The 24,911-nt window shown below is 40.0% G+C and overlaps 1 protein-coding gene across 1 annotated transcript; it reads right to left on the bottom strand.

Annotated features, from left to right (window-relative positions):
- Positions 1-139: 139 nt before the first annotated feature.
- On the bottom strand, positions 140-24,688 carry plcxd1.1 (phosphatidylinositol-specific phospholipase C, X domain containing 1, tandem duplicate 1). Its single transcript, XM_080430864.1, has 7 exons — positions 24,190-24,688; positions 22,621-22,731; positions 20,278-20,420; positions 17,847-17,975; positions 13,945-14,100; positions 2,787-2,967; positions 140-458 (listed from the first exon to the last, which is right to left on the bottom strand). Exons 2-7 carry the CDS (start codon positions 22,721-22,723, stop codon positions 211-213), a joined length of 960 nt encoding a protein of 319 aa, XP_080286990.1. The 5' UTR covers positions 22,724-22,731; positions 24,190-24,688; the 3' UTR covers positions 140-210.
- Between the last annotated feature and the right edge of the window lie 223 nt (positions 24,689-24,911).

The raw sequence follows: 24,911 nt of genomic DNA, 5'->3' as shown, positions 1-24,911 counted from the left end.
TATACAAGCTCATAGCGCGGCACCGAGTGCCGCGCTACGAGCTTGTATATCTGCTATTTTTGAAAAATCGTGAAAATTATTTTTTTACATTTTTTTCCGAAAAACTGTCAGGATTTAGAAAATGTTTAGAAGCGGCCTCAGGTCTTAATGGGTTAAGAAGGTGACGATGTGAGAAGTTTCTGATGCCAAAAAAAGAACAATTTTAAAAAATCACGAGGGCCAGTCGTTCAATAACTTGTCGTTGAGCGCGACGACGGCGGGTGCAAAGTGGCTCTCTGTGATGAAGTCCCCGGCGATGATGTTGAGCGAGGACATCCTGGAGCCGGGGCTCTGCTCTGTGACCCAGCCGAGCAGCGCCGGGTAGGTGGTCATCACCAGGTCCTTCAGGGACTCGGTGGGATGAGAGCAGATGTACTTCAGGTCCTCCGTGAGGTTGATGCCCGTGACGAAGAAACCCGCTGCCGGAGGGAACACACGCACGCACGCACGCACACGCACGCACGCACACACACACACGCACACGCACGCACGCACACACACGCACACATACACACACGCGGACACACACACACACACACACACACACACACACACACACACATTTTTTGCTTAAAAGTAGGGTAAGTGATTTTTTTTTTGTTTAAAGGGCAAGACCACTTTGGTAGAGGTTTGGGTTGTGTAGTTACCTTGCCATGATGTAACCCCAAAGGTGGGCAAGAAATCAAAAATAATTGCTCCATTGATTAGAAATTGATAATTCAAAAAATGCTCCTCATTGACTTACATTGTACGGTAAAACAGCTCTCAAAGTCACTCTTTTAGCACATAAATGAACCCAAACATAGCTGATTCAGACAATATAGAGCATCACCAAACCCAGTACTGTTTTTTTTTTTTTTATAAAAATGTCAACTTCCTGTTGATTTTACTATTTGAAGATCTGGATCCGGATCCGCGGATCCAGTCCAGGTTTTCTACTTATAAAAAATGGCAAAATCAACAGGAAGTTGACATTTTTATTTAAAAAAAAAAACAGTACTGGGTTTGGTGATGCTCTATATTGTCTGAATCAACTTTGTTTGCGTTCGTTTATGTGCTAAAAGAGTGACTTTGAGAGCTGTTTTACTGTACAATGTAAGTCAATGAGGAGCATATTTTGAATTATCAATTTCTAATCAATGGAGCAATTATTTTTTATTTCTTGCCCACCTTTGGAGTTACATCATGGCAAGGTAACTACACAACCCAAACCTCTACCAAAGTGGTCTTGCCCTTTAAGTACTATATTGTGATAGTAATCATTGCTACAGAGCGTTTGTTCGGTCACAGAGGTCTCTCCAGCTCTTTAGTAAACACAATATAAATACATTTCCAGGTAGGTGACAAAATGTAAGCCAATCAGGAGAGAGCACTGAAAATGTATTTTCTGTTTAATAAAGAGCTGGAGAGACATGGAGACTCCTTTTACTGAACAAACACTCTATAGCAATGAGTACGATCACAATATAGAGCTATTTAACACTTATTTGAACCAAAGTAAATCACTTACCCTAGCTTAAAAATGCAATATTGTTTTCTCACTCAACAGTAAACAAACCAACATACAGTATAAGTGTATACAGCGTATCTGCCCTTTTCTAAAGTGTCAATTTAATTACTTTTAAGACCTTTGTAATACCAAATTTGGCCAAATTGTCAAATATTACATAAGAAAGGGGCAAACATTGTGAAAATAGTCGATCTACAAGCTCACAACGCCTCGCAGTGTGAGCAGCACAGTACTTTGCCAGCCTTTTTGCCTTCTTTTTTGGGCATCCAAGTTGTTGAAACCTTCTAGCAACCAGTCTGTGGCTATGATGTCCCAGGCTGGCAAATATAAAAACAAATATTCTGCACCTAGCTCTGAGATGGTATGTAGGAGTGGTTGGTATTTAATGACCTTGGTCATAAAGGCTTCCTCTGCATGCACACACACACACGCACGCACGCACGCACGCACGCACGCACGCACGCACGCACGCACGCACGCACGCACGCACGCACGCACGCACGGCTGTGATCACGGGGAGGGAACTTGTCACTTTGTTTAATACGGGGGCTCGTCCTCACTGACAGGTGAGTCAGAAGGAGAAGACAACAGTGGCTAAAACCAGCTCGCACACAAAAGGGCTCCAGTTGAAAAGTACTCATTTAAGTGCCTGTGTGGCACTTGTGGGCGCAATAAATGACCAGGTTTCAACCGGAGCCCTTTGTGTGCGCAAGGTGATTTATTTTCCCTTTTGTAAGTCATTGTTCTGTGCTCAGCACCTGCCTAAAGTGTTCCTTCTCCTCGTCAGTTACGACAGCAGACACAGTGGCCACACAGAAATGTGTGGGAAGGAATTAATTGGCATAACGAATAAATTGGGGAGAAAAAAAAGATGGTAAAAAAGAGTTGGCTGCTGTCGGTTCAAATAAGATTACTATAGTTTAGTAATGTGTACAAAAATACATTACACTAGTATGAGTTAACTTAAGCCCTATTTCAGAAAAAAACTTAAATAGCTGATCTACAAGCTTGAAGATCTGCTATTTTCACTACTTTTGAAAAGCTTTTTGTTTTTCAAAATCTAAGAAAACTTTTGAACATTTTGAAAATTGAATTAAATTATAATAAAACATGATATATACTTAAATAGGAAACTTTTTTTTTTTTACTCACGACCCATAAAAATGTTTGTGTGAGGGCAAAATGGGTCCCGAGTCCCGACCCATAGTTAGGGGAAACAGTGGCCTGTTGGCTATACCTGGCCGGCCGTGTCTCTTCATCTCCTCGAAGGCCTCGATGAGAGCTTCAGCTTTGCATTTGTTGGCCCACCAGTATGGAATGTGAGGCCAAAGGTCACCGTGACAGCTGGCCTGGTGGAGCTCATAGGACACGATCACCTGGTAGCCCAAACTCCACAAGTTACGAAGGGTCACCACCTCCTGAATGAAGGATGGATGAAGAGAACATTGAGTTAACTTTTTCTGTCCCCCCCAAAAATATATTTTGGGGGGTCCCCAGATGATTTGTTAACCCATTTGCTTAACCTACTTAAGACCTGGAACTGTGTCATTTTTAGATTTGAGCTAAAAAGCATTATTTTACACTTTTGGCTATTCAAAAATAGCAGATCTACAAGCTCATAGCGCGGCACCGAGTGCCGCGCTACGAGCTTGTAGATCTGCTATTTTTGAAAAATCGTGAAAATGTGCGCAAATCTTTGAATATATATATTTTTAAAGCGAATATTTTTAACTCAAATCGTTGCTTCTGGGGGTCCCTGGAACAAAATATTTTGATGGGGGTCCGTGGCCAAATACATATAATTTTGGGGGTCCTTGACATGAAAAAGATTGAGCACCACTGATATAGAAACATACGTTTTTCAGAATACTGTTGAGATTTAGGATCGGCTTCAGGTCTCAATGGGTTAATGTGCAACATTGTTTTCTCACTCAACCAACATACAGTATAAGTGTATACAGGGTATCTGCACACTTCTAAAGTGACCATTTTAATACGAAATTGGCCAAATTGTCGAATATTACGTAAGAAAGAGGCAAAGATTGTGAAAATGCCACAAAGCCGAAATATTTAGTCAAACAAAATGTAATGCTTCAACACCTACAATTCCAAGTGCTAATAGAGCACTGAAGTCTGATGTCACTGCCACTAGAGGGCGCTGTTTCACGGGTTTGTGGCTTTATTTTTTGTGTTGAAATCCCCATTTGGGAATCTTAGATCACATCATATAAGAACTGTGTTCCAAACATAAACACACCACCCCGGCGTTTTTGTCATGGCCCGGGGCGTGGCTCTGCATCGTTTATGATATTCATTCATATTTGATACAGCCTGTTTCTGGCGAAAATGGAATTAATTCTGCCTTAAAAGTCTTAAGAACTACTACTTCCGGGTCTGATATCACTGTCCCTACAGCAGCCGCGTTCATGGGAAATGTAGTCTTTGGGTCGTTTGACTCGTTTCTAGTGTTTATATTGTGTTACTCTTTGGGTAAATGTGTACATTTACACCTTCAGTCGATGCTTCATATCCATATGAGTAAAATCACCGGGGTGGTGTGTTTATTTTTGGAACACAGTTCTTATATGAAGCGATCTAAGATTCCCCAATGAGGATATCAACACAAAAAGCAACGCCACGAACCTGCGAAAAGCGCCCTCTACTGGTAGTGACGTCAGGACTTCGGTGCTCTATGGGAAAGAGAACCTGTGTTCCTACGGATCAAACGTAGTTATTATTGAACCATAAGCTATTGTTAATACTTTTCATTGGTTCAATATTCATAAGACCCACAGACACACTTAAACCTCTTTCACTTTTTTTCCTCTTAAAAAATAAAGCCAAAAAGAGCAAAAATTGCATATCTACAAGCTCGTGACGCATCACATGCGACACTTTGTGAGCTTGCAGATCTTCTATTTTTGCCACTTTTGACACTGTTGTATGACAAGGTACTGCGTTAATTTACGAAAAAGCTTTAAAGTGTAAAGGGTTAAAGTGTTCATACTAACTTACTTTATATTTCAAATGTAGCAACACTGAAAACTAAACATTCGTCAAGAAACTGCATATTACATCTAAAATAAGCTCTTATTGTAAACGTTAAAGGCCTTTGCAGACAGGGTGCGATTAGTCCATCAGTTTTTACCGCATGCAAAAAGACGCACGAATCGAACTGGGTTCGATTGGAAAAAAAATACGCATCGCCGCATCGCATCGCCGCACGGTAAATTCGGAGCCGGTGTGCATGAGGTCATTGAGAACATTGGTGTAAAGTAACTAAGTACATTTACTTAAGTACTGTACTTAAGTACAATTTTGAGATATTTGTACTTTACTTGAGTATTTCCAATTTCCAATACTTTTACTTCTACTACCACTACATCTCAGAGGCAAATATTGTACTTTTACTCCACTACAATTATTTGAAAACTTTAGTTACTAGTTACTTTGCAGATAGTTCACAACACGTCGCGATGCGACGCGTTGTGAGCTTGTAGATCGGCTATTTTCAAACATTTTAGTACTTTTACTTTTGGTACTTTAAGTACATTTTGATGCCAATACTTCTGTACTTTTACTCAAGTACATTTTGAATTCTGCACTTTTACTTGTAACAGAGTATTTTTATATTGCAGTATTGGTACTTTTACTTAAGTAAAGAATTTGAGTACTTTTTCCACCACTGATTGAGAACCATGTGTTCATTAAAAAAATTATATTGTCCATTTTTTCCGTGCGAAAAATCGCACCCTGTCTGCAAAGGCCTTTAGTCTGACATTTAGTCTCGGTGCTGAACCAACTGAGTCTAGGTGGTGCGCCGGCCACCTAGCCGGCCCCTAAAATCATATTTCTGATTGTATTTTATTAACCACTTGAACCCTAGCATCCCTATTCTGCGCGGAACATTTGCCAAAAATAGCAGATCAACAAGCTCACAACGCATCGCAGCGTTGTGAGCTTGTAGATCGGCTATTTTCGGCGTAGAGCTTTGATGTAAAAAAAAAAGGGGGGAAAAGAGCAGACCAAGTACAGAGCCAAAGGTCAAGTTTAAGTGGTCAAATGTCTGAAAGTACACATGAACATGAATCCAACATTTGAATAGAAGAGATAAACATAAACGTACACAACACTGATCACAGTGTCTGTCAAACAAGTCTATGAAGCCATCTATGAAATCTATGAAAAAAGTTCAATCTGCAGCACAATGTTATACAGTATGTAGTGGAGGAGGGGGTCCCTGCCTCGTCTCTCTCTCTCAGCTAAGGGGTCCGTGGCCTGAAAAAGCGTTGAGGACCCCTGGCCCACATTGAACTGGTCTTGTGGAATAGCTGTATTGACCGCCGGTGCGTTTACAAACAAAGGAGCCATTGATAGTCATGTTGGACTTTGGTAGAATGTTGGGTTTGGATGATGACCTGGATGTAATGATTCTGTACGGTTTGAAGCAGGTCTCAAAGTCACATGTTTAACAAATGAACACAAACAACCAGAAAAAGTGGAAAAAGTACTACATTTTTTTTTACTTAAGTAAAAGTATCAATACTGCAATGTAGAAATACTCTGTTACAAGTAAAAGTCCGGAATTCAAAATTGACTTGAGTAAAAGTACAAAAGTATTGGTATCAAAATGTACTTAAAGTACCAAAAGTAGAAAGTACTCATTATGCAAGTTTGCAATGTATAAAAATCTTTTGAAAATAGCAGATCTACAAGCTTGCAAATGGTCAAAATGTATATAGGGCTGAAGTGGTTAATGTATGTTTTGTAATAATAATCAAAATCTAAAAAGTAACTAGTAGCTAAAGTTTTCAAATAGTGGAGTAAAAGTACAATATTTGCCTTTGAGATGTAGTGGAGTACGAGTAAAAGTACTGAAAATTGGACATACTCCGGTAAAGTAAAAGTACCTCAAAATTGTACTTAAGTACAGTACTTGAGTAAATGTACTTAGTTACTTTACACCACTGCAAACAACCCATGACCCCCAATACAGTTTAGGCCCTTAGCAGACCCTCCTATACAGATCGACTTACAAGCAAGAGATGTGAACATGCAGAGTAAGAGAGAACTCTATCAATAAACAAGGTAAACAGTCGCATACATAGAAATGCAGGAAACCAGGTAAACAATGAACACAGCATCTGTCTAAACCAAGGGTTCCCAAAATGCTCAGGCCGTGACACCCCAAAATAATCATATTTGAACTGCGGACCCCCCCCCCCCTTCCCACCCTGACAAGCACTTGGAATTAAATGTAGTTTGACTCGGTTCCACAGATAAATATTGTGAAAATAGCCGATCTACAAGCTCACAACGCCTCACAATGCGAGGCGTTGTGAGCTTGTAGATCGTCTATTTTCAAAATGTTTGCCTCTTTCTTAGGTAATATTTGACAATTAATTTGGCCAATGTTTGACCATTTTTTATAGTATAGTACTTTTGATGTAGTAATGGTCTTATTATTAGTCTCTTTCTTTTCATTTTAGAGGTATTAAAAAGGTCTTACAAATAATAGTAATACAATTGTCACTTTATAAATGTGCAGATACTCTGTATTCAATACTGTATGTTGGTTTGTTTACTGTTGAGTGGGGAAACAATGTTGCACATTAAGCCAATCACCCCCCCCCCCCCCCCCCCAAAAATGATTGGCTACTGTGCCACTGTATGTAAATCACATTCTGTATGTGTAATTGAAACAATGAGATAGCAGGTAATCAACAAACCTGGCATCTATCTAAATAACATGCTATCTGAATGACATTCTTAACATTTGTGGCCAAGAAAAACTAATCTAAGAAAAAAGAAAAAAACAACAACATGAGAACAAGTGACCAAGCTATGTCTGCATGGTAACCATATCATCGCTAGCATCAATCAAAAGGAAAAGGGCTTCAATACTGCTGTTAACCCATTAAGACCAGGAACACATCTGTGTCATTTTAGATTTCAGCTATAACCATTCTTTTATACTTTGGCTAATCAAAAATAGCAGATCTACAAATTCATAGCGCATAGAGTGCCGCGCTACGACCTTGTAGATCTGCCATTTTTTTTAAATCGTGAACATTTGTGCAAATCATTGAATATACAGTATATTTTTTAAAGGGAACATTTGTAAAATATATTGGGTTCCAGGGACCTCCAGAAGCAAAGATTCGAGTTAAAAATGTTTCAAAAAAATATATGTATTCAAAGATTTGCACAAATGTTCACGATTTTTCAAAAATAGCAGATCTACAAGTTTGTGAGCTTGTAGATCTGCTATTTTTGAATAGCCAAAGAAATCTAAAATGACACAGATGCGTTCCCAGTCTTAATGGTTAAAGGAATTCCGCTTTATCTCATTCCTTATTATTTCGTTGAATTGCATTATATTATTTTCTCTTTATTCTCTCTTTCTTTTTGACATCATATCCAGTATTATAGTAGGTCTTGTAGTTGTGTTGCTGTTAGCGGTCTTGCGGAACCTTTTTCCTCATTTGCATATTCGTGCTGCTTGTGACTGTACGAGCGACGACAAATAAACCCTCTAGACTGTTGACCAAGCAGATTCCGCCCATGTTTAACCCATTAAGACCGGGAACGCATCTGTGTGTCATTTTTTTGATTTCTTTGGCTATTCAAAAATAGCAGATCTACAAGCTCATAGCGCTATGAGCTTGTAGATCTGCTATATGTATTTTTTATCGTGAAAATCTGTGCAAAAAGAACAAGTTTTTAAAGCGAACAACTCTATTCTTTGCTTCTGGGGGGTCCCTGGAACAAAACATTTTGAGATGGGGGTCCGTGGCCAAATATATATAATTTTGAGGGTCCTTGACATGAAAAAAGTTTGAGAACCACTGATTATAACATAAGCATTTAAAAAAAAAACTGTTAGGATTTAGAAGACATTTGTAGAATCCTCACAAGCAATAAGATTTGAGTTACAAATGTTCACTTTAAATATATATATATATATATATATATATATATATATATATATATATATATATATATATATATATATATATATATATATATATATATATATTCAAAGATTTGCACAAATTTTCTAGATTTTTCTAAAATAGCAGATCTACAAGCTCATAGCGCGGCACTCTGTGCCGCGCTATGAGCTTGTAGATCTGCTATTTTTTTTAATAGCCAAAGAAATCTAAAAATGACACACAGTTGCGTTCCCAGTCTTAAATGGTTAAAAAGATTAGTCCTAGCTCCATCTGTGTGAGTGCTGTACTGTGTGTGTGCATCAACATTATGCTGAGTATAAATGAATGCAGAGTTCAGTATTTATGAAAAGGAAACCTGACGTTATTATAGCTCTTCTCCACATCTACGAGGTGGACGCAGACTTTCATGGTGGAGCTTTGGTGAGTCGCCAAGGAGGAGAGATTGTGAAGGAACAATTACAAATGTGATGGGTTTTCCTTTTTTTTGCCGTTCTTACACAGTAAGTACAGTATGTGGTCTGAGTCCAATAATATTTCACAGCAACATTAACGCCGTGCATTTTAAATTGGTGCATTCTGCTCAGGAGCAGATAAGGATTCTCTATGGCCTGTTATACTTACAGGACATGTACTGTATCTGTGTTCAATGCACTTTTCCCAACCATAAATCATTATGAGAGAAAGGGCTGATATATTTCTCACAGTGGTGGAAAGTAACTAAGTACATTTACTCAAGTACTGTACTTAAGTACAATTTTGAGGTACTTTTACTTACTTACTAGCTCCACTCCACTACAGCTCAGAGGCAAATGTTATACTTTCACTACACTACAATTGTTTGAAAACTTTAGTTACTTTAGTTACTTTGTAGATTTGAATTATTATTACAAAACATACATTAACTACTTCAGTCCTATTTAGATGCGACGCATTGTGAGCTTGTAGATCTGCTATTTTCAAAAGCTTTTAATACATTTTACATATCTTGTGAGACATTCTGCATTCTGCAAGTACTTTTGGTACTTTAAGTAGGCCTATATTTTGACGCCATTACCTTTGTACTTTTACTAAAGTACATTTTTAATTACCGGACTTTTACCTGTAACAGAGTGTTTCTGCATCGCAGTGATTACTTAAGTAAAACAATTTAGTACCTTTTCAACCATTGATTTCTCAAACAACACATTTGGACGTTGCCGTGTCCCTGGACCTCAGTGATAGTGTTGTTTGGCCCTGCAGGAAGCCGGCCAAACAACTGTCAGGAAAATAGGAAATGAACGTGAGAGTGTGTCTGTGTATTCTCTCCACAGGGAGGCTTCAAGGATCTTTTGGCGACAGATTGGCGAGGCCAGATTACACACAGGAACCTATTATAAATCTGATGTTATTTTTTTAGCTGTTCTTCCGTGAAATAGTCTTCCAAGTAAATGTCACAGCAGCATTAACGTTTGTGCGTTTAAAAAAATTGTGTATTCTGCCAATTTACTGTCCATTATATCTACATGAAATGATAATCTTTGGTTCATTACATTAGACCAGTGGTTCTCAAACTTTGTCATGTCAAGGACCCCCAAAATGATATGTATTTGGCCGCGGACCCCCATCTCAAAATATTTTGTTCCAGGGACCCCCCAGAAGCAAAGATTTGTCTCACTAAACCCACATCCCACAGGCAGCTGTTAGCAGGATACCAGTGACGCACTGGTCCAGTGGAGAGAGAGAGAGAGAGAGAGTGCTGCAGTCTCCTCCAACATCTCAATGTCACTAAAAACCAGAGGTGGAAAAAGTACTCGAATGTTTTACTTAAGTAAAAGTATCAATACTGCAATGTGGAAGTACTCCGTTACAAGTAAAAGTCCGGAATTCAAAATTTACCTGAGTAAAAGTAGAAAAGTATTGGCATCAAAATGTACTTAAAGTACCAAAAGTAAAAGTACTAAAGTGTTTGAAAATAGCAGATCTGCAAGCTCACAACGCGTCGCAGTGAGCTTGTAGATCTGCGATTTTCAAACAGCCTAAGAATAAAATAAGGCTAAAGTGGTTAATGTATGTTTTATAATATAATAATGTATATCTGCAAAGTAACTAAAGTTTTCAAATAATTGTAGTGGAGTAAAAGTACAATATTTGCTTCTGATGTAGTGACAGTCACTGATCACATGACCTCAATCAATTATCCAGTTCTAGGCAACATAGAAGGGGAGGGGGGACTTTTTTCTTCTTTAACTCCAACACCCTTTGCTAGTTAGGGATGACTCAGGGTGGAAGACAGGGTTAGGCAAATATTACTGAGATTAAATATTTCAGATAGTCAAAGAGACAATGCCCTCAGCACCATAGATATTAGAAACCTAGATACCTCATTGGCCTCTGCAGTTCATCGGGGCGACTTGTATCGCAATACACGGCGGCTCTTCCGTCTTCCGCAGGGAACCTGTCACTCAAAGTGACTACTGGCCAATCACAGCGCTCACAGTGCGTTGACTACTGGCCAATCACAGTGCGTCTTTTCCGGGACTTGTCAGTGCAATGGTTCTCAACCAGTGGTCCGGGAACCACCCGTGGTCCTTGAGGGGGTTCCAGGTGGTACCCAGCTAAATGATGGAGAGTTGATAATAACCAAATGGACCCTAATAGATCTTTAAATCTTGAGTATAACATTTCACACTGTCAAGAGTCAAATTGTTAAACATCTGCATTACTTACTATACAGGTACACAATTAGAGAACGTAAACAATTGTTATTTTGACAACAGCTTATCGAACGATAACATATTCTACGTTTTGGGTGTGAGAGGCTAAAGCTTATCAAACGGTGTTCCGTGACTCAAATGCTGAATAAATAATGGACCTTGATATGAAAAAGGACCAGTCTCTTATTTGAATTTCACAAATAGAGTGTGGAGTTTGCCAAGTTCCAACTAACTAGATGCTGCGCACAGCTGCTGCCTCTCAAAGGGTTAAGAGCTGGGTTACAAAAAGACCCGCCCCCACCTGCCTCTGATTGGCCTACCGAACTTCCGCGAGTTCTCATTCTACTGCTCTGCCACCATAATGTGGAATTGATAGGAAATACGTAATTTTTAGGGTGAACTACTCCTTGTAAAAAAAAGATTTGAGGTATTTTTTTGTAGATTGTGATTATTATTAAAAGACACACAAACCACATCAGCCCTGTATATATTTCGGCCATTTGAAAATAGCAGATCTACAAGCTCACAATGCGTCGTGATGCGACGCATTGTGAGCTTGTAGATCGGCTATTTCCAAAATATTTTTTTATACATTTGAACTTGGGTCATTCTGCACAATGAGTACTTTTACTTTTGGTACTTTAAGTATATTTTATTGCCGATACTTTCGTACTTTTTACTCAAGCACATGTTTAATACGGGACTTCTGCTTGCAACAGAGTATGTCTAAATTGCAGTATTGATACTTTTACTTAAGTAAAACACGTGAGTACTTCTTCCATCACTGCTTTGTTGTGAGGAAAGTGAAAGTCCTACCCTTGATGAAAGTTCTGTGGCGCCACAAAAATATACAGAAACCAGTATCAGCGTAACATGGCAATCATGCAAAAATAATCACAAAGGCTGTAGCCTCGGTTACAAGGCAATAAAGAGTTCGCACACTGTAGCTCCCTTCTATTACTTTATTGCGGTATTATCCAGCAAACCCTAACTAAACGTTTTGAGCAACAATGCTCCTCTTCAGAGTGCAGAACTGTGTGCTGCAGTGTTCAAACTATTTTCTGCCTTGTACACATACATAGGCCTTTGTTATACATCTCTTTTGAGTTCAGCACCCATGCCTTTAAATGGTAATGTGGATGTGTGTGACCTCCCCTGATCTTACAATCGTGCGAACAATCAAAGTAGATGAGAAAAGACACCAGGATTGTATTTGCAGATATGTATTGGCCAGTGTTGATTTTGACAGCAACTTTTGATGTAGTTTTAGTCATAGTCTTTTGAATAAAATTCCATTTAGTTTTAGTCATATTTTAGTCATCTGAAATGTTTTAGTTTTTGTCTAGTTTTAGTCGACTAAACATCATAAGATTATAGTCGACTAAATCTACAGTTGATTTAGTCGACTATAATGTATGTTGGCGGTGCCTTGATGGTGTCGTATTGGCTGATTTTACACTTGGTTGCATGCTGAAAATAGCCGATCTACAAGCTCACAATGCGTCGCGCTGCGACGCGTTGTGAGCTTGTAGATCGGCTATTTTCAAAGCACAACAACCGAGTGCAACCAAACATAAAATGACTTGTCTTATAGTTCTACTGGATCTCTTCTCCACTAGTCTCTCCCTGACGAAATTGTCAATATATTTAGTCTTAGTTTTAGTCGTCGTAGCTTTGTTTTTATTTCGTTTTCGTCAGTGAAAAAAGGTAGTCGACCAACACTTTTCGTCATGGTTTTAGTCGACTAAATCAACACTGGTATTGGCCAAATATCTATTTTTTTAAGACTCGTTTCTCCATACAATGAGAGAAATTAGAATGGAATCACAACATCTGTTTCCTTGATCACAGAGCGCAGAAACAACACATAAAGATGAAGGACAATATCTGGTCTTAGATTGTGCTCAGGGTAGCTAACATACAACCCAAGGTTCTACCAAAAAAGACAACATAGCTTTACATTGCTTTAAAACATGGGTCCGACAACCCTCAGAGTTACTACAGGGGGGGGTCTCCAAATCTTTGTGTGAACTTTTTCTATTATTTACATTTAGCACTTGAGAACCCTAGCATCCCTATATTCTGAGAGGAACATTAGCCGAAAACAGCAGATCTACAAGCTCACAACTTGTGAGCTTGTAGATCGGCTGTTTTCGGCAAAGAGGTTTGGTGTAGAGGGAAAAAGAGCAGACCAAGTACAGAGCCTAAGGTCAAGTTTACTAAGTATTGAGAGTTTTAAATGTCTGAAAATACACTGATCACAGTGCTGTCAAACAAGTCTATGAAGCCGTCTATGAAATCCATGAAAAGCATAATCTGCAACACAATTTTGTACAATATGTACTGGGGGCAGGGCCGGCGCGTCCATACAGGCGACCTAGGCGGCCGCCTAGAGCGGCAGTTTGGAGAGGCGGCAAATAAAGTCGGGAAAAAATAATAATAATGATAATAAATCGGTAAAACCAGAACTAAATAACATAACCCTAACCTGACCCTAACCCTAAAACTGAAATAAAGTAGCCAAAAACGTGTCATAATCCTCCCAAAACCCGGAAAACCGGCGCATGCGCGCTTCTCGCTTGCGGCCGCATCAGAGGAATCTCGCCTAGAGCGCTGATCAGCCTAGAACCGGCGCTGACTGGGGGGTCCCTGCTTCATCTCTCTCAGCTAAGGGGTCCTTGGCCTGAAAAACATTGAAGACCCCTGCTATAAAATAAAACAATACAAAGAACAGTGTATACTGTACCATTTTGGGACAGAGCTTGGAGCCGAACACGTTGCGTATGGTGGAGATGAGACGCGTGTGCAGGTCCGGGCTCAGGCCCAGGAAGTGGCTGAAGGAGAGGATGACCACCTCTCTGGGATGAGCGTCCAGCCACTCTCTGATCTCCACCAGAACCGTCTGTCAAGAGAACAACACCATACCTCAATCAGTGTTGCCAGATTTTGAGAGAAATAAGCAACCAGGTCTATGAAAACAAGCCCAAAAGAAGCATGAGCACTTTAATAATAATAATAATAATAACAGATTTAATTTCTAATAATAATAAGTGCTACAATAAGCATTTCAGTCAGATAACTCACAAATATATTGAACCAATATTATAGAATGAGAATACAAAAGTGTGGATGTAATATTTCATCTTGGCGTTCAGGCTCTGCTACATTTTTCTCCCTGCTCAGCACAATTTAGACAACCATCATTAACCTTTAAGAGCAGGGAGACAGATATATAATAACAACCCCCCCCCCATGGGGAGCAGGACCAATAGCAGAGCCCACCACTGGTGGTGCTGGGGTGGTGGTGGGAGCAAACGTCGCATGACAACAACCATGACACACAATCGGACGGAACACAGATGTAAATGAGCTTAAATAACCCGCCCGATTGGACAGCTGTCAGTGTACTGTATGACGTACTGTATGGGTCTGCATGACGCTGTAAACAGCCACATAGTAATGAGCATGCATGTAGCCTCTCGAGTGTATGCTGCCTGAACTAACTCACAGGCTACGTATCATTTGCATAAAAGCCATCACACCACTACACTGTAGAAGAAACACAAACATTAAAACATGAGGGCATAAAGCCTGGAGATAAAAACAGTGTAGCTAAAAAATGCTTTGATAAAAAGGTGGGTCAGGTGGGCAGGGAGGGCATTCCACAGGCGGGGTGCGGCTGAGCAGCATGGTACAGTACGTAGGTTGGTCATGCGGGTTACTATGACCAACCTAGGTATGCATCTATTCATCGGATATTTGAAATAAGCCGATCTACAAGCTCACAACACGTCGTGATGCGACGCGTTGTGAGCTTGTAGATCTGCTATTTTCAAAAGAGTGTGAAAAAGTTAAACATTTTGAAAATGCTTTTAAACATTTTTAACAAATCTGGTACGGGGGTCCCTGGCGCAAAAAACATTTGCAGATGGGGGGGTCCGGTGTACAAATACATATTCATTTGGGGGGTCCTTGATTTGAAAATGTTTGAGAACCACTGGTTTAAACAACATTAGGAAGCAAGCCCAAAATAATCAACAACACCCAAAAAAATATGCAACCCACAACGACCAATATTTACAAGCGACTTTACAGAAAAACAAGCCCAAAGTCGCTTATAATAAGCAGACATGGCAACGCTGACCTCAACGTCAACTCTTTGATCTCGTCATAATATGTTCCAGTGTATGTTCTGCATCTGTAATGTCTGTTGCACTATATGTGCAAGTACAGTATGTCCATAATATACCACCATGCCAATGGTAGTCCACTGTTAACTGTGTCGTTTTATGTTTTAAGCCGATACTTTGTTGCATGACAAATAGCTAAAATAGCAGAGTTACGACGAGCTCTCAACGCACAGTGTGAGCTCCTAGATCTGCTATTTTCACTGTAAAAGAAAATGCTGCTTTATTTCTTTGGGTTTCATTTTATAGTGTAATATTGCGATTATACAACAGTTACCATTAAAATAAAACATATCAAAATAAATTCATATCGTGGGGCTTTTCGCTGTAAAAATAACAACCTTTCTTTAAGTGTTATCTCTCTGTTATCCTGGAGATACAGTGCATGGAGTCTGACAGAGACAGAGTCCCTGTTTACTCAGCCAGTCCAGACCAGGGGTTGCCAGATCTGCTTATTATAATCCCCTCTACAAGCTCACAACGCGTCGCAACGCGACGCGTTGTGAGCTTGTAGATCTGCTATTTTCAAATAGCTGACGTATATGTTAAAGTGCTCATGATGTGGCCCATAGTCGCTTGTTTTGGGCTGGTTTTTCCTAGACCTGGTTGCTTGTTTCTCTCACAGAATCTGGCAACACTGGTCCAGACCCCAGCATTCAGATGGCTGTGTGCACTAGACCACCTTTTTTCCAAACTGAACACATAGAGAAACCAGACAGTTAAGCTCAATCTCACTGTAATTAAGGTATTCGGTAGAAATTCAATTTCTTTTAATGACAGAATTAGCTACAAACTTCCCGTGAAAACTGCTAGCCTAGCCACTCATCCGGCTCTGCTCTGCAAGACTAGGCACAGCTGATTTTCACATTTTGATTAGGTGTTGTTGTCGTGCTCGTTTGAGCACGGTTACAGAGCCTATTTAGACCAATCAGATTGCTTGGTCAGAACCACCTGTAGTATAACTATCAATAAAATGAAAGAAAAGATCATTTGAACACTCCTGGGGCCATATTATGTATGAATGAACTGAAGGGTTGTGTGCAACAGCACACATTAAACTGATGCTGAGCAAAAATCGGTATGTATAAAAAGGACACCTGACGTGATGTTGTTGTTGTTGTTGTTTTTTGCTGTTCTTACAATCAGCATAATGTTCTGAGCCCAACTACATGTCATAGCTGTGTTAACGTTTCTGGGTTTTAAAAGTGACATATTCTACTAATTAACCGTCCATTTACATGAAATTAGAAATGTTCTTTGGTTCATTGCACTTTTTCTCTCCGCCGTTGAAATGTAATTAATGCACTGATGCATTTCTCACAAAACTCTTGAGACGAGTGGATACTCTCTCTGAGTTAATGGGGGTCCGTGGCCCTTAATGCATAGCACACTGGGGGCGGGGGGGGGTCCGTGAAATTAAAACGTTTTGAGAAGAACCACTGCGGTACAGAGAGTGCCGCAGTCTCCTCTCCTCCTATACAGCGGGCCGTGACACTTTTCCGTGTGGGTTTACCGATCCGTTTTTTTTTTTGAAGTCTCACCACTTTTTTTTTTAAATTTCTTCCATAAAGCGTTGCTTCTGTAACAGACGCTATGGCGTAAATATATTTACAGCACGAGCACATTTTTTTATACACTCTCCCTTAAACGGCAGTGGCACCGCGGCGGTGGCAGATAACAGAACAGTGTTCAGTGGAATAATGGACCTGGTACAATCTGGGTGGGCCGGATGGTTTTTAAGCTTGGATATGAATCGTCTCTGTCGGGTGGAAACCTCATATGTCCAAAACTGTTACTGATCAGGATTCAAATTGCAGATCGACAAGCTCGAAACGCGCCACTTTGCACTGCGTTTCGAGCTTGCAGATCTGATATTTTGGATACTTTTGTGTGACGCTGTCGTATGGTCAAGTAGGGGCATTCATTTACGAAAAAAAAACACCAAAAGTTTAAATATAGGGATAAGAGATTTCTGCTCTACAGCAACCAAATACTATGTAACCAGTGGATGATGTCAATGTTACAATTTCGCTATGAATACATGTTGTGGCTTGAGATTTTTGACTTGCCCATCGGTGTGTGCCTTGGGACACAAAACGTTTGAAACCCTCTGATCTAGTGGTTCTAAAACTTGTTCATGCAGGGACCCCCAAATGTATACATATTTGGCCGCGGACCCCCATCTGAAAATACGTCGTGCCAGGGACCTCCAGGAGCAAAGATTTGTGTTAAAAATGTTCACACATTTTTGAAAAATAGCAGATCTACAAGCTCATGGCGCGGCACTCTGTGCCGCGCTATGAGCTTGTATATATGCTATTTTTGAATAGCCAAAGTATAAAAGGTTTAAGTGGTTAAAATGATTGTGACGCTACATTAACTACTTTTGCTGGGGACCCCCTAGAACCCCCTCAAGGACCCCACTTTGCTCTGATCTACACGAGAGTGCCGTGTGGTGTACCTCCACTGTGACCGTGGTGTAGACACCGTGGTAGAAGTAGAGGTCTGTGGAGGCGTCGTTGGGTCTGTGTGCGATCCTCAGGTCACAGTACCGGATCCCACAGTCCAGCTGCTGCTTGATGGTGTGCTCCTGCAACAACACACGGGACACAATGCAGCGATATGAATGTTTCTGTTCATTCCAGCATGATCACTAGTGATGTGTCGTTCATGATCGATTCGTTCAAAAGAACTAGTTCATTGCCGTGGCGTGAACAAGCTTGTTCACTTCCTGAAACTGTTACGTTTCAGGCCATCGTTCATGCCCCCCCCCATCCTCTCCCCCCGTACACAGGACTGGAGGTCGGGGCTGTACGCGCGACATGATAACGCTCCGGCGATGGTGTTTTTTACTAGAAAATAGCGCTACTGAACGAGAGCGAATCATTGCCGTGAAAGTGAACAAAGTCGTTTGTTCACTGAAATGAACATTTTTTTCCCACCACTAATGATCACAGGTTTAAAAAAAAGACGAGTGCCATTAAAAAACGCTGACTTATTTTGCTGATTGCAAATCCATTGTATATGACATCATACATAGTAATCATTGATATAGACTAGAGTGTTTGGTCAATAACAGGGTATCTGTCTCTCCATCTCTTTTAGTAAACAAACATTTTCAGGTTGGTTGCTAAATTCATCTAATCAGGAGAGAATCCATTCATTACTGTCAATAGTATAATAATAATAATAATAATAAACTTTATTTGTATAGCACCTTTCATGACATGAAATGCAGCTCAAAGTGCTTTACAGAGCAAGAATACAATTGCTATCGACAGAGGCTGCCTGTCTTAAGTGTAATGGGAGTTTATTCCACACTGTCGGTCCGTAAAAGCAGAATGCTGCTTCACCGTATTTTTTATATGTCATTATAGGCACCTCGAGCAGGTCAGCACTTGAAGACCTGAGGGGCCGGTTTGGAACATATCTCTCTAGGCAGTCAGAGAGGTAGGAAGGTGCCAGACCATTTAGAGCTTTATAAACTATTAAAAGAATTTTAAAATCAATCCTAAAAACAGTATAGTGTTCCAGTGTTATAGTATAGTGTTATAATACATATAGTACAGTTATAGTTATAGTACAGTGTTATAGTATAGTGTTATAATACATATAGTACAGTTATAGTTATAGTAGAGTGTTATAGTATAGTGTTATAATACATATAGTATAGTTATAGTTATAGTAAAGTGTTATAGTATAGTGTTACAATACATATAGTACAGTTATAGTTATAGTACAGTGTTATAGTATAGTGTTATATATAGTATAGTGTTATATATAGTATAGTGTTATATATAGTATAGTATTCCAGTGTATATAGTAGTAATAGTCTAGTAATAGTAATAGTATAGTAATAGTAATAGTAATAGAATAGTGTTCCAGTGCCACCTTTGTCTGCTATTCCTTTTTTTACAATTTCACTTGTATATCCTGTATCCTGACCTTTATCCTGTATCCTGACCTTTAACCTGTATCCTGACCTTTAACCTGTCTCCTGACCTTTAACCTGTATGAGTCCTGATTGGACAGCATTGATTTACAGACATGAACATGTGTGTTCTGTTTACTAAAGAGTCTGGAGATACTGAACAAATATTCTATAGCATGGGTCTTCAACAGGGGGTCTGGGACCCCTAAGGGGTCCTCATAGTTACTACAGGGGGTCCGCCAAATAGGTGTGTGATAGGAAATGTTTCTATCTACAACAGAGTATTTCTACATTGCAGTCTTGATACTTTTACTCAAGTAAAACATTTGAGTACTTTTTCCACCACTGGCTTACGAATAACATGACGTCTTTGCACACTGACATGGAGTATTAGTAACTGATATAACATTTAGTCTCTGTCGGAGTGGAAACCTCATAGCAAGACATGTTAATCAGATTAACTTGAGTCACGCAAACTTGAATGCATTTTAACATTAAAGCCATAGAACATTGAATTCACTTTAGAGCCATGCAGACATTGGATTCCAGTTTACTTTAGAGCCATGCAAACATGGATTTCAGTTCAACATCCAGTTTAAACGTTTGAGTAATGCCAGACTATGAACTATAAGGTGGAGGCTGGGGTGGTGGAGGCAAGCTTTGCCGGCGGCAGCGTGTGGCAGAAATTGAAAAGCAGAGATCCAGTGTGTAGGAGAGAGCCGTATCTAAACCGGCCGTCTTGTCGAGGGAATGTGGTGTGATTGGTGCTTATAGGAAAGCGTGGCTGATTGAAAGCAATCAGCAGACTGACAGCTGATTACAGCTCAGCTTTTGCGACTGAACTAACGCTACGCTTCATTTGTCATGCTTATGTGTGAAGCTATAGTATGATCACACACGGAGTTATAATTCACGACAAAAAAAAAGCAAAAAATTAGTATATGTATTGAGAGGTTTCTACCTGGGTTTTTGCCCACTTGTAAACGAACGGACGAATGAGCGGCTTCATGAACTTGTCGAGCTTCTGCAGCATGTCTGGCTGAGTGAGGTCCACCGGCGACCTGTCGTTCATGTCCAGACAGTACGTTATGGCGTTGTGACTTCCTGAGGAAAAGGGGGGAAACATAAACACACAGTTTATCGATACACATCGTCTCTGTCGTTTGGAAAACCTCATATGTCCAAAGCTGTTACTTTCCAGGATTCAAATTCAAACAAAGCGAAAGCAGCAGATCTACAAGCTCAAAATGCGTTGCTTCGTGCCGTGTTTCGAGCTTGCAGATATCGTTGCTGTCCGGCAGAAATCAGCTAACTCCATTTTTCCGCTTTTGCATTTTTTTTCCATAAATCAGTGCTATTGAACACCCTTTACGTCTGTGTGTTGATTAAAAAAATATTGAACCAATGAAAAGTATTAAAAAGTGCTTCTGACAAAAGCAGCTAACTCCATTGGATCCTCAAACTTTCTGCTAAACCAGCTAAGTCCAGCAAAGGGGGGCGGAGTTAGCTGGTTTTGCTGACTCCAGGCTAAACCACCTTTTGACCTCCAACCTCATTGTGAGCTTGGAGGTCCATTCAGCTGTTCTTATCAATGATGAACAAAACCTCCTAACTCCACTTTTTGTTTTGTTTTAGTCATTTCCTGAAAAAAAGGTAAAGTAATGGAGATGAGAGATTTCTGCCCCGACAGCAATGATATGGTTATTTGATGCCATCAGAGAAGACATTCTGACAACGGTATCTCCCATTAGCGCAGACAGTGTATACAAGTGGTAGTATAGCATTTGTTGTAGGGCGTATATATATATATATATATATATATATATATATATGGGATATGGAGTTGTTTTGACTGGGCTCTGTGCCCAGATGAAGCCTGCAGATTATATGATATGATTTACGACGCTCCTTGATATTATACATTTGTTCCCACAGCGACACTCAACGCTGGAGGCAGAATAATATCTTTGTTGTCGGGAGAAAACCTCACATGTCCAAACCAGGCCTGTCACAATTATTACATAATAGTCTAAATCGCAATTATTTGAGATAATCACAGTTATTTTTGCATAATCGTCATAATCGTCTACATGTGGAAATATTTTCACACATTTTCAAATATAAAAAAGCAAAAATAGCAGATCTACAAGCTTGCAACGCGTCACGTTCATTGTCATATCTGCCCTGTGCAATTTGTGATTACGAAGCCTAAAAGGCAAACAGAATTTGTTTTATCATTCATATGTTCCAATGTTCAATGGCCAAAACACACAATTACATCGTTAATCGCAATTATTTGAGTTACAATTATTGGTCAACTTAAATTTGTAATGGTGACTGTCCATAAAAACAGTTAATTTTCAGGTCATCTCTCAAGACGTCAGCACCACTGCCCTAAACATGTAGTGTTGTTGATAGTACAGGAATAAACACAGAAGAAAACGGGAGGACGTGGACTAAGAAAGGAGGAGGAGCCAAACCAAGTTCCTGTTTCTACACAAAAAAGGAAGTGGTGACCCCAGAGGCAAAAACAAGGAAAACATTTAGTTTTCCCCTTTTACCCAACGGGCTCTCAGATTGATTTTCAGGAAGAAAAAATAATAACCTGTTTTCCAGGGGATTCAGTGTAAGTTATGATTTAGTCACAAGCTGTTGTTAATACTTTGGTTCAGAATGTATCAAACCCACAGACACACACTTTCACTTCAAAGTAAAATGCAGAAATAGCTCAAATAGCAGATCCACAAGATCTGCTATTTTTGCTACTTCTGTGTGACAGTGTAGTATGACAAAGCAGGGCATACATTTACCACAAAAAAAAGAACATAAAATGTTGAAATATGAAGATATGAGGTTTCTGCCCTCATATCTCCATAGCACTCTACAGCATTGGTTCTCAAAGTGGGGTCCGTGGGGGGGGGGGGGGGTTCCAGGGGGTCCCCAGCAAAATGTGTCCATATACAATAATTCTAACCACTTTAACCTTTTATACTTTGCCTATTCAAAAATAGCAGATCTACAAGCTCATAGCGCGGCACCGAGTGCCGCGCTACGAGCTTGTAGATCTGCTATTTTTTTTAAATCGGGAAAATGTGTGCCAACCTTTGAATATATATATATTTTTAAAGCAAACATTTGTAACTCAAATCTTTGCTTCTGGGGGGGGGGGGGTCCCTGGAACAAAATATTTGAGATGGGGGTCCGCGGCCTAATACATATCATTTAGGGGGTCCTTGACATGGAAAAAGTTTGAGAACCACAGCTCTACAGCACTATTTCAATAGGTACATATCAGTGTGCTTACCTGGGATGGCCAGGTTGCACAGAGGCATGTCCCACAGCGAGCACGAGAGGTCAGCCATCCAGCTCTCCATGGGCAGGGTCAACTCATTCTCTTGGGATGACATTGATGTAACTGTTTGTGTCCATAAATGAATCAGATTAGTTGCCACTGAGCTGCTCAGGGCATGGAAAATAACATGTTCCATTCTAATGCTGCCTATAATACTTCCATATGCTGTTTGCTGACGTTATCCCAGCACAGGCATTGACTTGTGCCGGGATTGACAGGCAAATGTTGTATTCAACGCTTATCTGCAGTGGTGGAAATAATAATAATAATAAAAAAAAAAAAAAAAAATCAAAATTTACTTGAGTAAAAATACAGAAGTATTGGTATCAAAATGTACTTATATAAAGTACCAAAAGTACAAGTAATCATTATGCAGAATGTCCCATTTCACCGGTTTCAAATGTATATAAAATGTATACAAATCGTTTGAAAATATCAGATGTACAAGCTCACAGCTTCAGCTTGTAGATCGGATATTTTCAAATAACCAAATATAGGGTGGTTAATGTATGTTTTGTAATAATAATAATCAGAATGTACAAAGTAACTACTAAAGTGTTCAAATAATTATAGTGGAGTAAAAGTATAATATTTGGCTCTGAGATGTAATGGACTGGAGTAGAAGTAAATGTACTGAAACGTGGAAATACTCCAGTACAATTTTGAGGTATTTTTTATACTGTACTGAAGTGAAGTACTTGAGTACATGTACTTAGTTACTTTCCACCACTGCATATTTTAAACCAGTGGTCACGTTTAAAACATGTGCAGAAAACCGTTAAATACAACATTCTGACTGGTAATGGTAATAATGCAGTAGCTCTGGGTGCAGCAGCCACTCACATAATATGAACTACAGCTGTTTAGTTTAACATAGCTCTGGTCCACAGTGTTAGAACGTTGTTCTCCTTTAACGCTATGTTACTTTCCACCCGTTGCCTGCACAGCCCCGGTACCGCAGGCTGCGCAGCCTCTCGTCTTTAGTCAAAAATAAAACATTCACTTTAGCTACTCAACAAAACAAAGACGGTTTTAACATGTTGAAAGACTAGTGTCCTTAGTGGGAACACTCGGAGCCCCCCACCTCACGTCTAAAATACACTTTTTTGGCCAGAAAAGAAAACGAAAAAATGTTTTAGTGACTTTACTGGCTGCGCCCCCTACAGATTTGGTCAATGGAATTTTTCTATCGACAAGATCTGTAGGGGGCGCAGGGGAGCAACTAAAACATTCTTCCATCCGGTGGAATATTTCACATTTTGGTCAAAAGGTGTATTTTATACGTGAGGTGGGGGGCTCCGAGTGTTCCCACTAAGGAAAGTAAGCTTTCAACATCTTAACACAGTCTTTGTTTTGGTGAAAGTGTATTTTTAATTTCTACTACAGTACAGACAAGAGGCTGCGCAGCCTGCGCTACCGGCGGTGTGCGGGCAACGGCTCTAAAGTAACACAGCGTTAAAGGAGAACTCCTTCTATTACGCTGTGGAACCAGAGCTAGTTGTAACATACAGTACTACTTACATGACAGTGTGACAGCCGAGGCTGCGCAGTGTGTGTGTGTGTGTGTGTGTGTGTGGGGTAGATAATTTTTCCTTCCTCTCGCGAAACCAGTTTTTAGAGATTATAATCCAGGTGATTAAAAAAACTACCCTATGATGAGGAAGTCGTCCATTCTAAAACAGCCGAGAAGGACATGGTGGCTGGAAAAAAAAAGATGTGTTTCCAGCAGCTTTGTTTGTGTTGTATTTCCCTGTGATCCCGGCACAATGAATGAATCCTCCTTTAATGTGAGCAGCAGCGCGTCATCAACATTCTCCTCCTCCTATCTATGTCCATACACCTGCAGAGCGGCGGATCATGCTGGCCGCTGGAACTTCAACACAATACTTAAATATTAAGCCTCCATCACACAGCTATACAGACAGATCCATCATGATGTGTGAGATGTGTGTGTGTGAGAGGTCAGTCCATCATCCAGACAGTCCAGGGGGATCATCACATGTACATCATCATCATCATCATCATCGCACGGTGTTAAACTGAGCTGGATCCGGGTTTATAGACAGACTAGTATAGAAGGAGGGCGGTGACGGGCTGCTCGGGTTCTATCTATGGAGGACGAGCAGAGGCAGGCACACACACACACACACACACACACACACACACACACACACACACCCGGCATGCTGATACGATCACTACCGCTTCACAGAGGCATTTCCTCTTAAAGAGACCACTTACCC

This window comes from Gymnoscopelus braueri (genome assembly GCF_963280865.1).
Source record: "Gymnoscopelus braueri genome assembly, chromosome: 6".
Taxonomy (NCBI): domain Eukaryota; kingdom Metazoa; phylum Chordata; class Actinopteri; order Myctophiformes; family Myctophidae; genus Gymnoscopelus; species Gymnoscopelus braueri.
Note: the sequence above shows the minus strand (reverse complement) of the source record. Positions and strands in the feature narration are given on the sequence as shown.

Bases quoted from the DNA above. Each gene is read 5' to 3' on its own strand.
- plcxd1.1 (XM_080430864.1), bottom strand. From the start codon at position 22,723: ATGTCATCCCAAGAGAATGAGTTGACCCTGCCCATGGAGAGCTGGATG. The intron at 17,976-20,277 runs GTAGAAACCTCT...GTGTTGTTGCAG, and splicing joins ACAAGTGGGCAAAAACCCAG to GAGCACACCATCAAGCAGCA. The intron at 14,101-17,846 runs GTACACCACACG...TTCTCTTGACAG, and splicing joins ACACCACGGTCACAGTGGAG to ACGGTTCTGGTGGAGATCAG.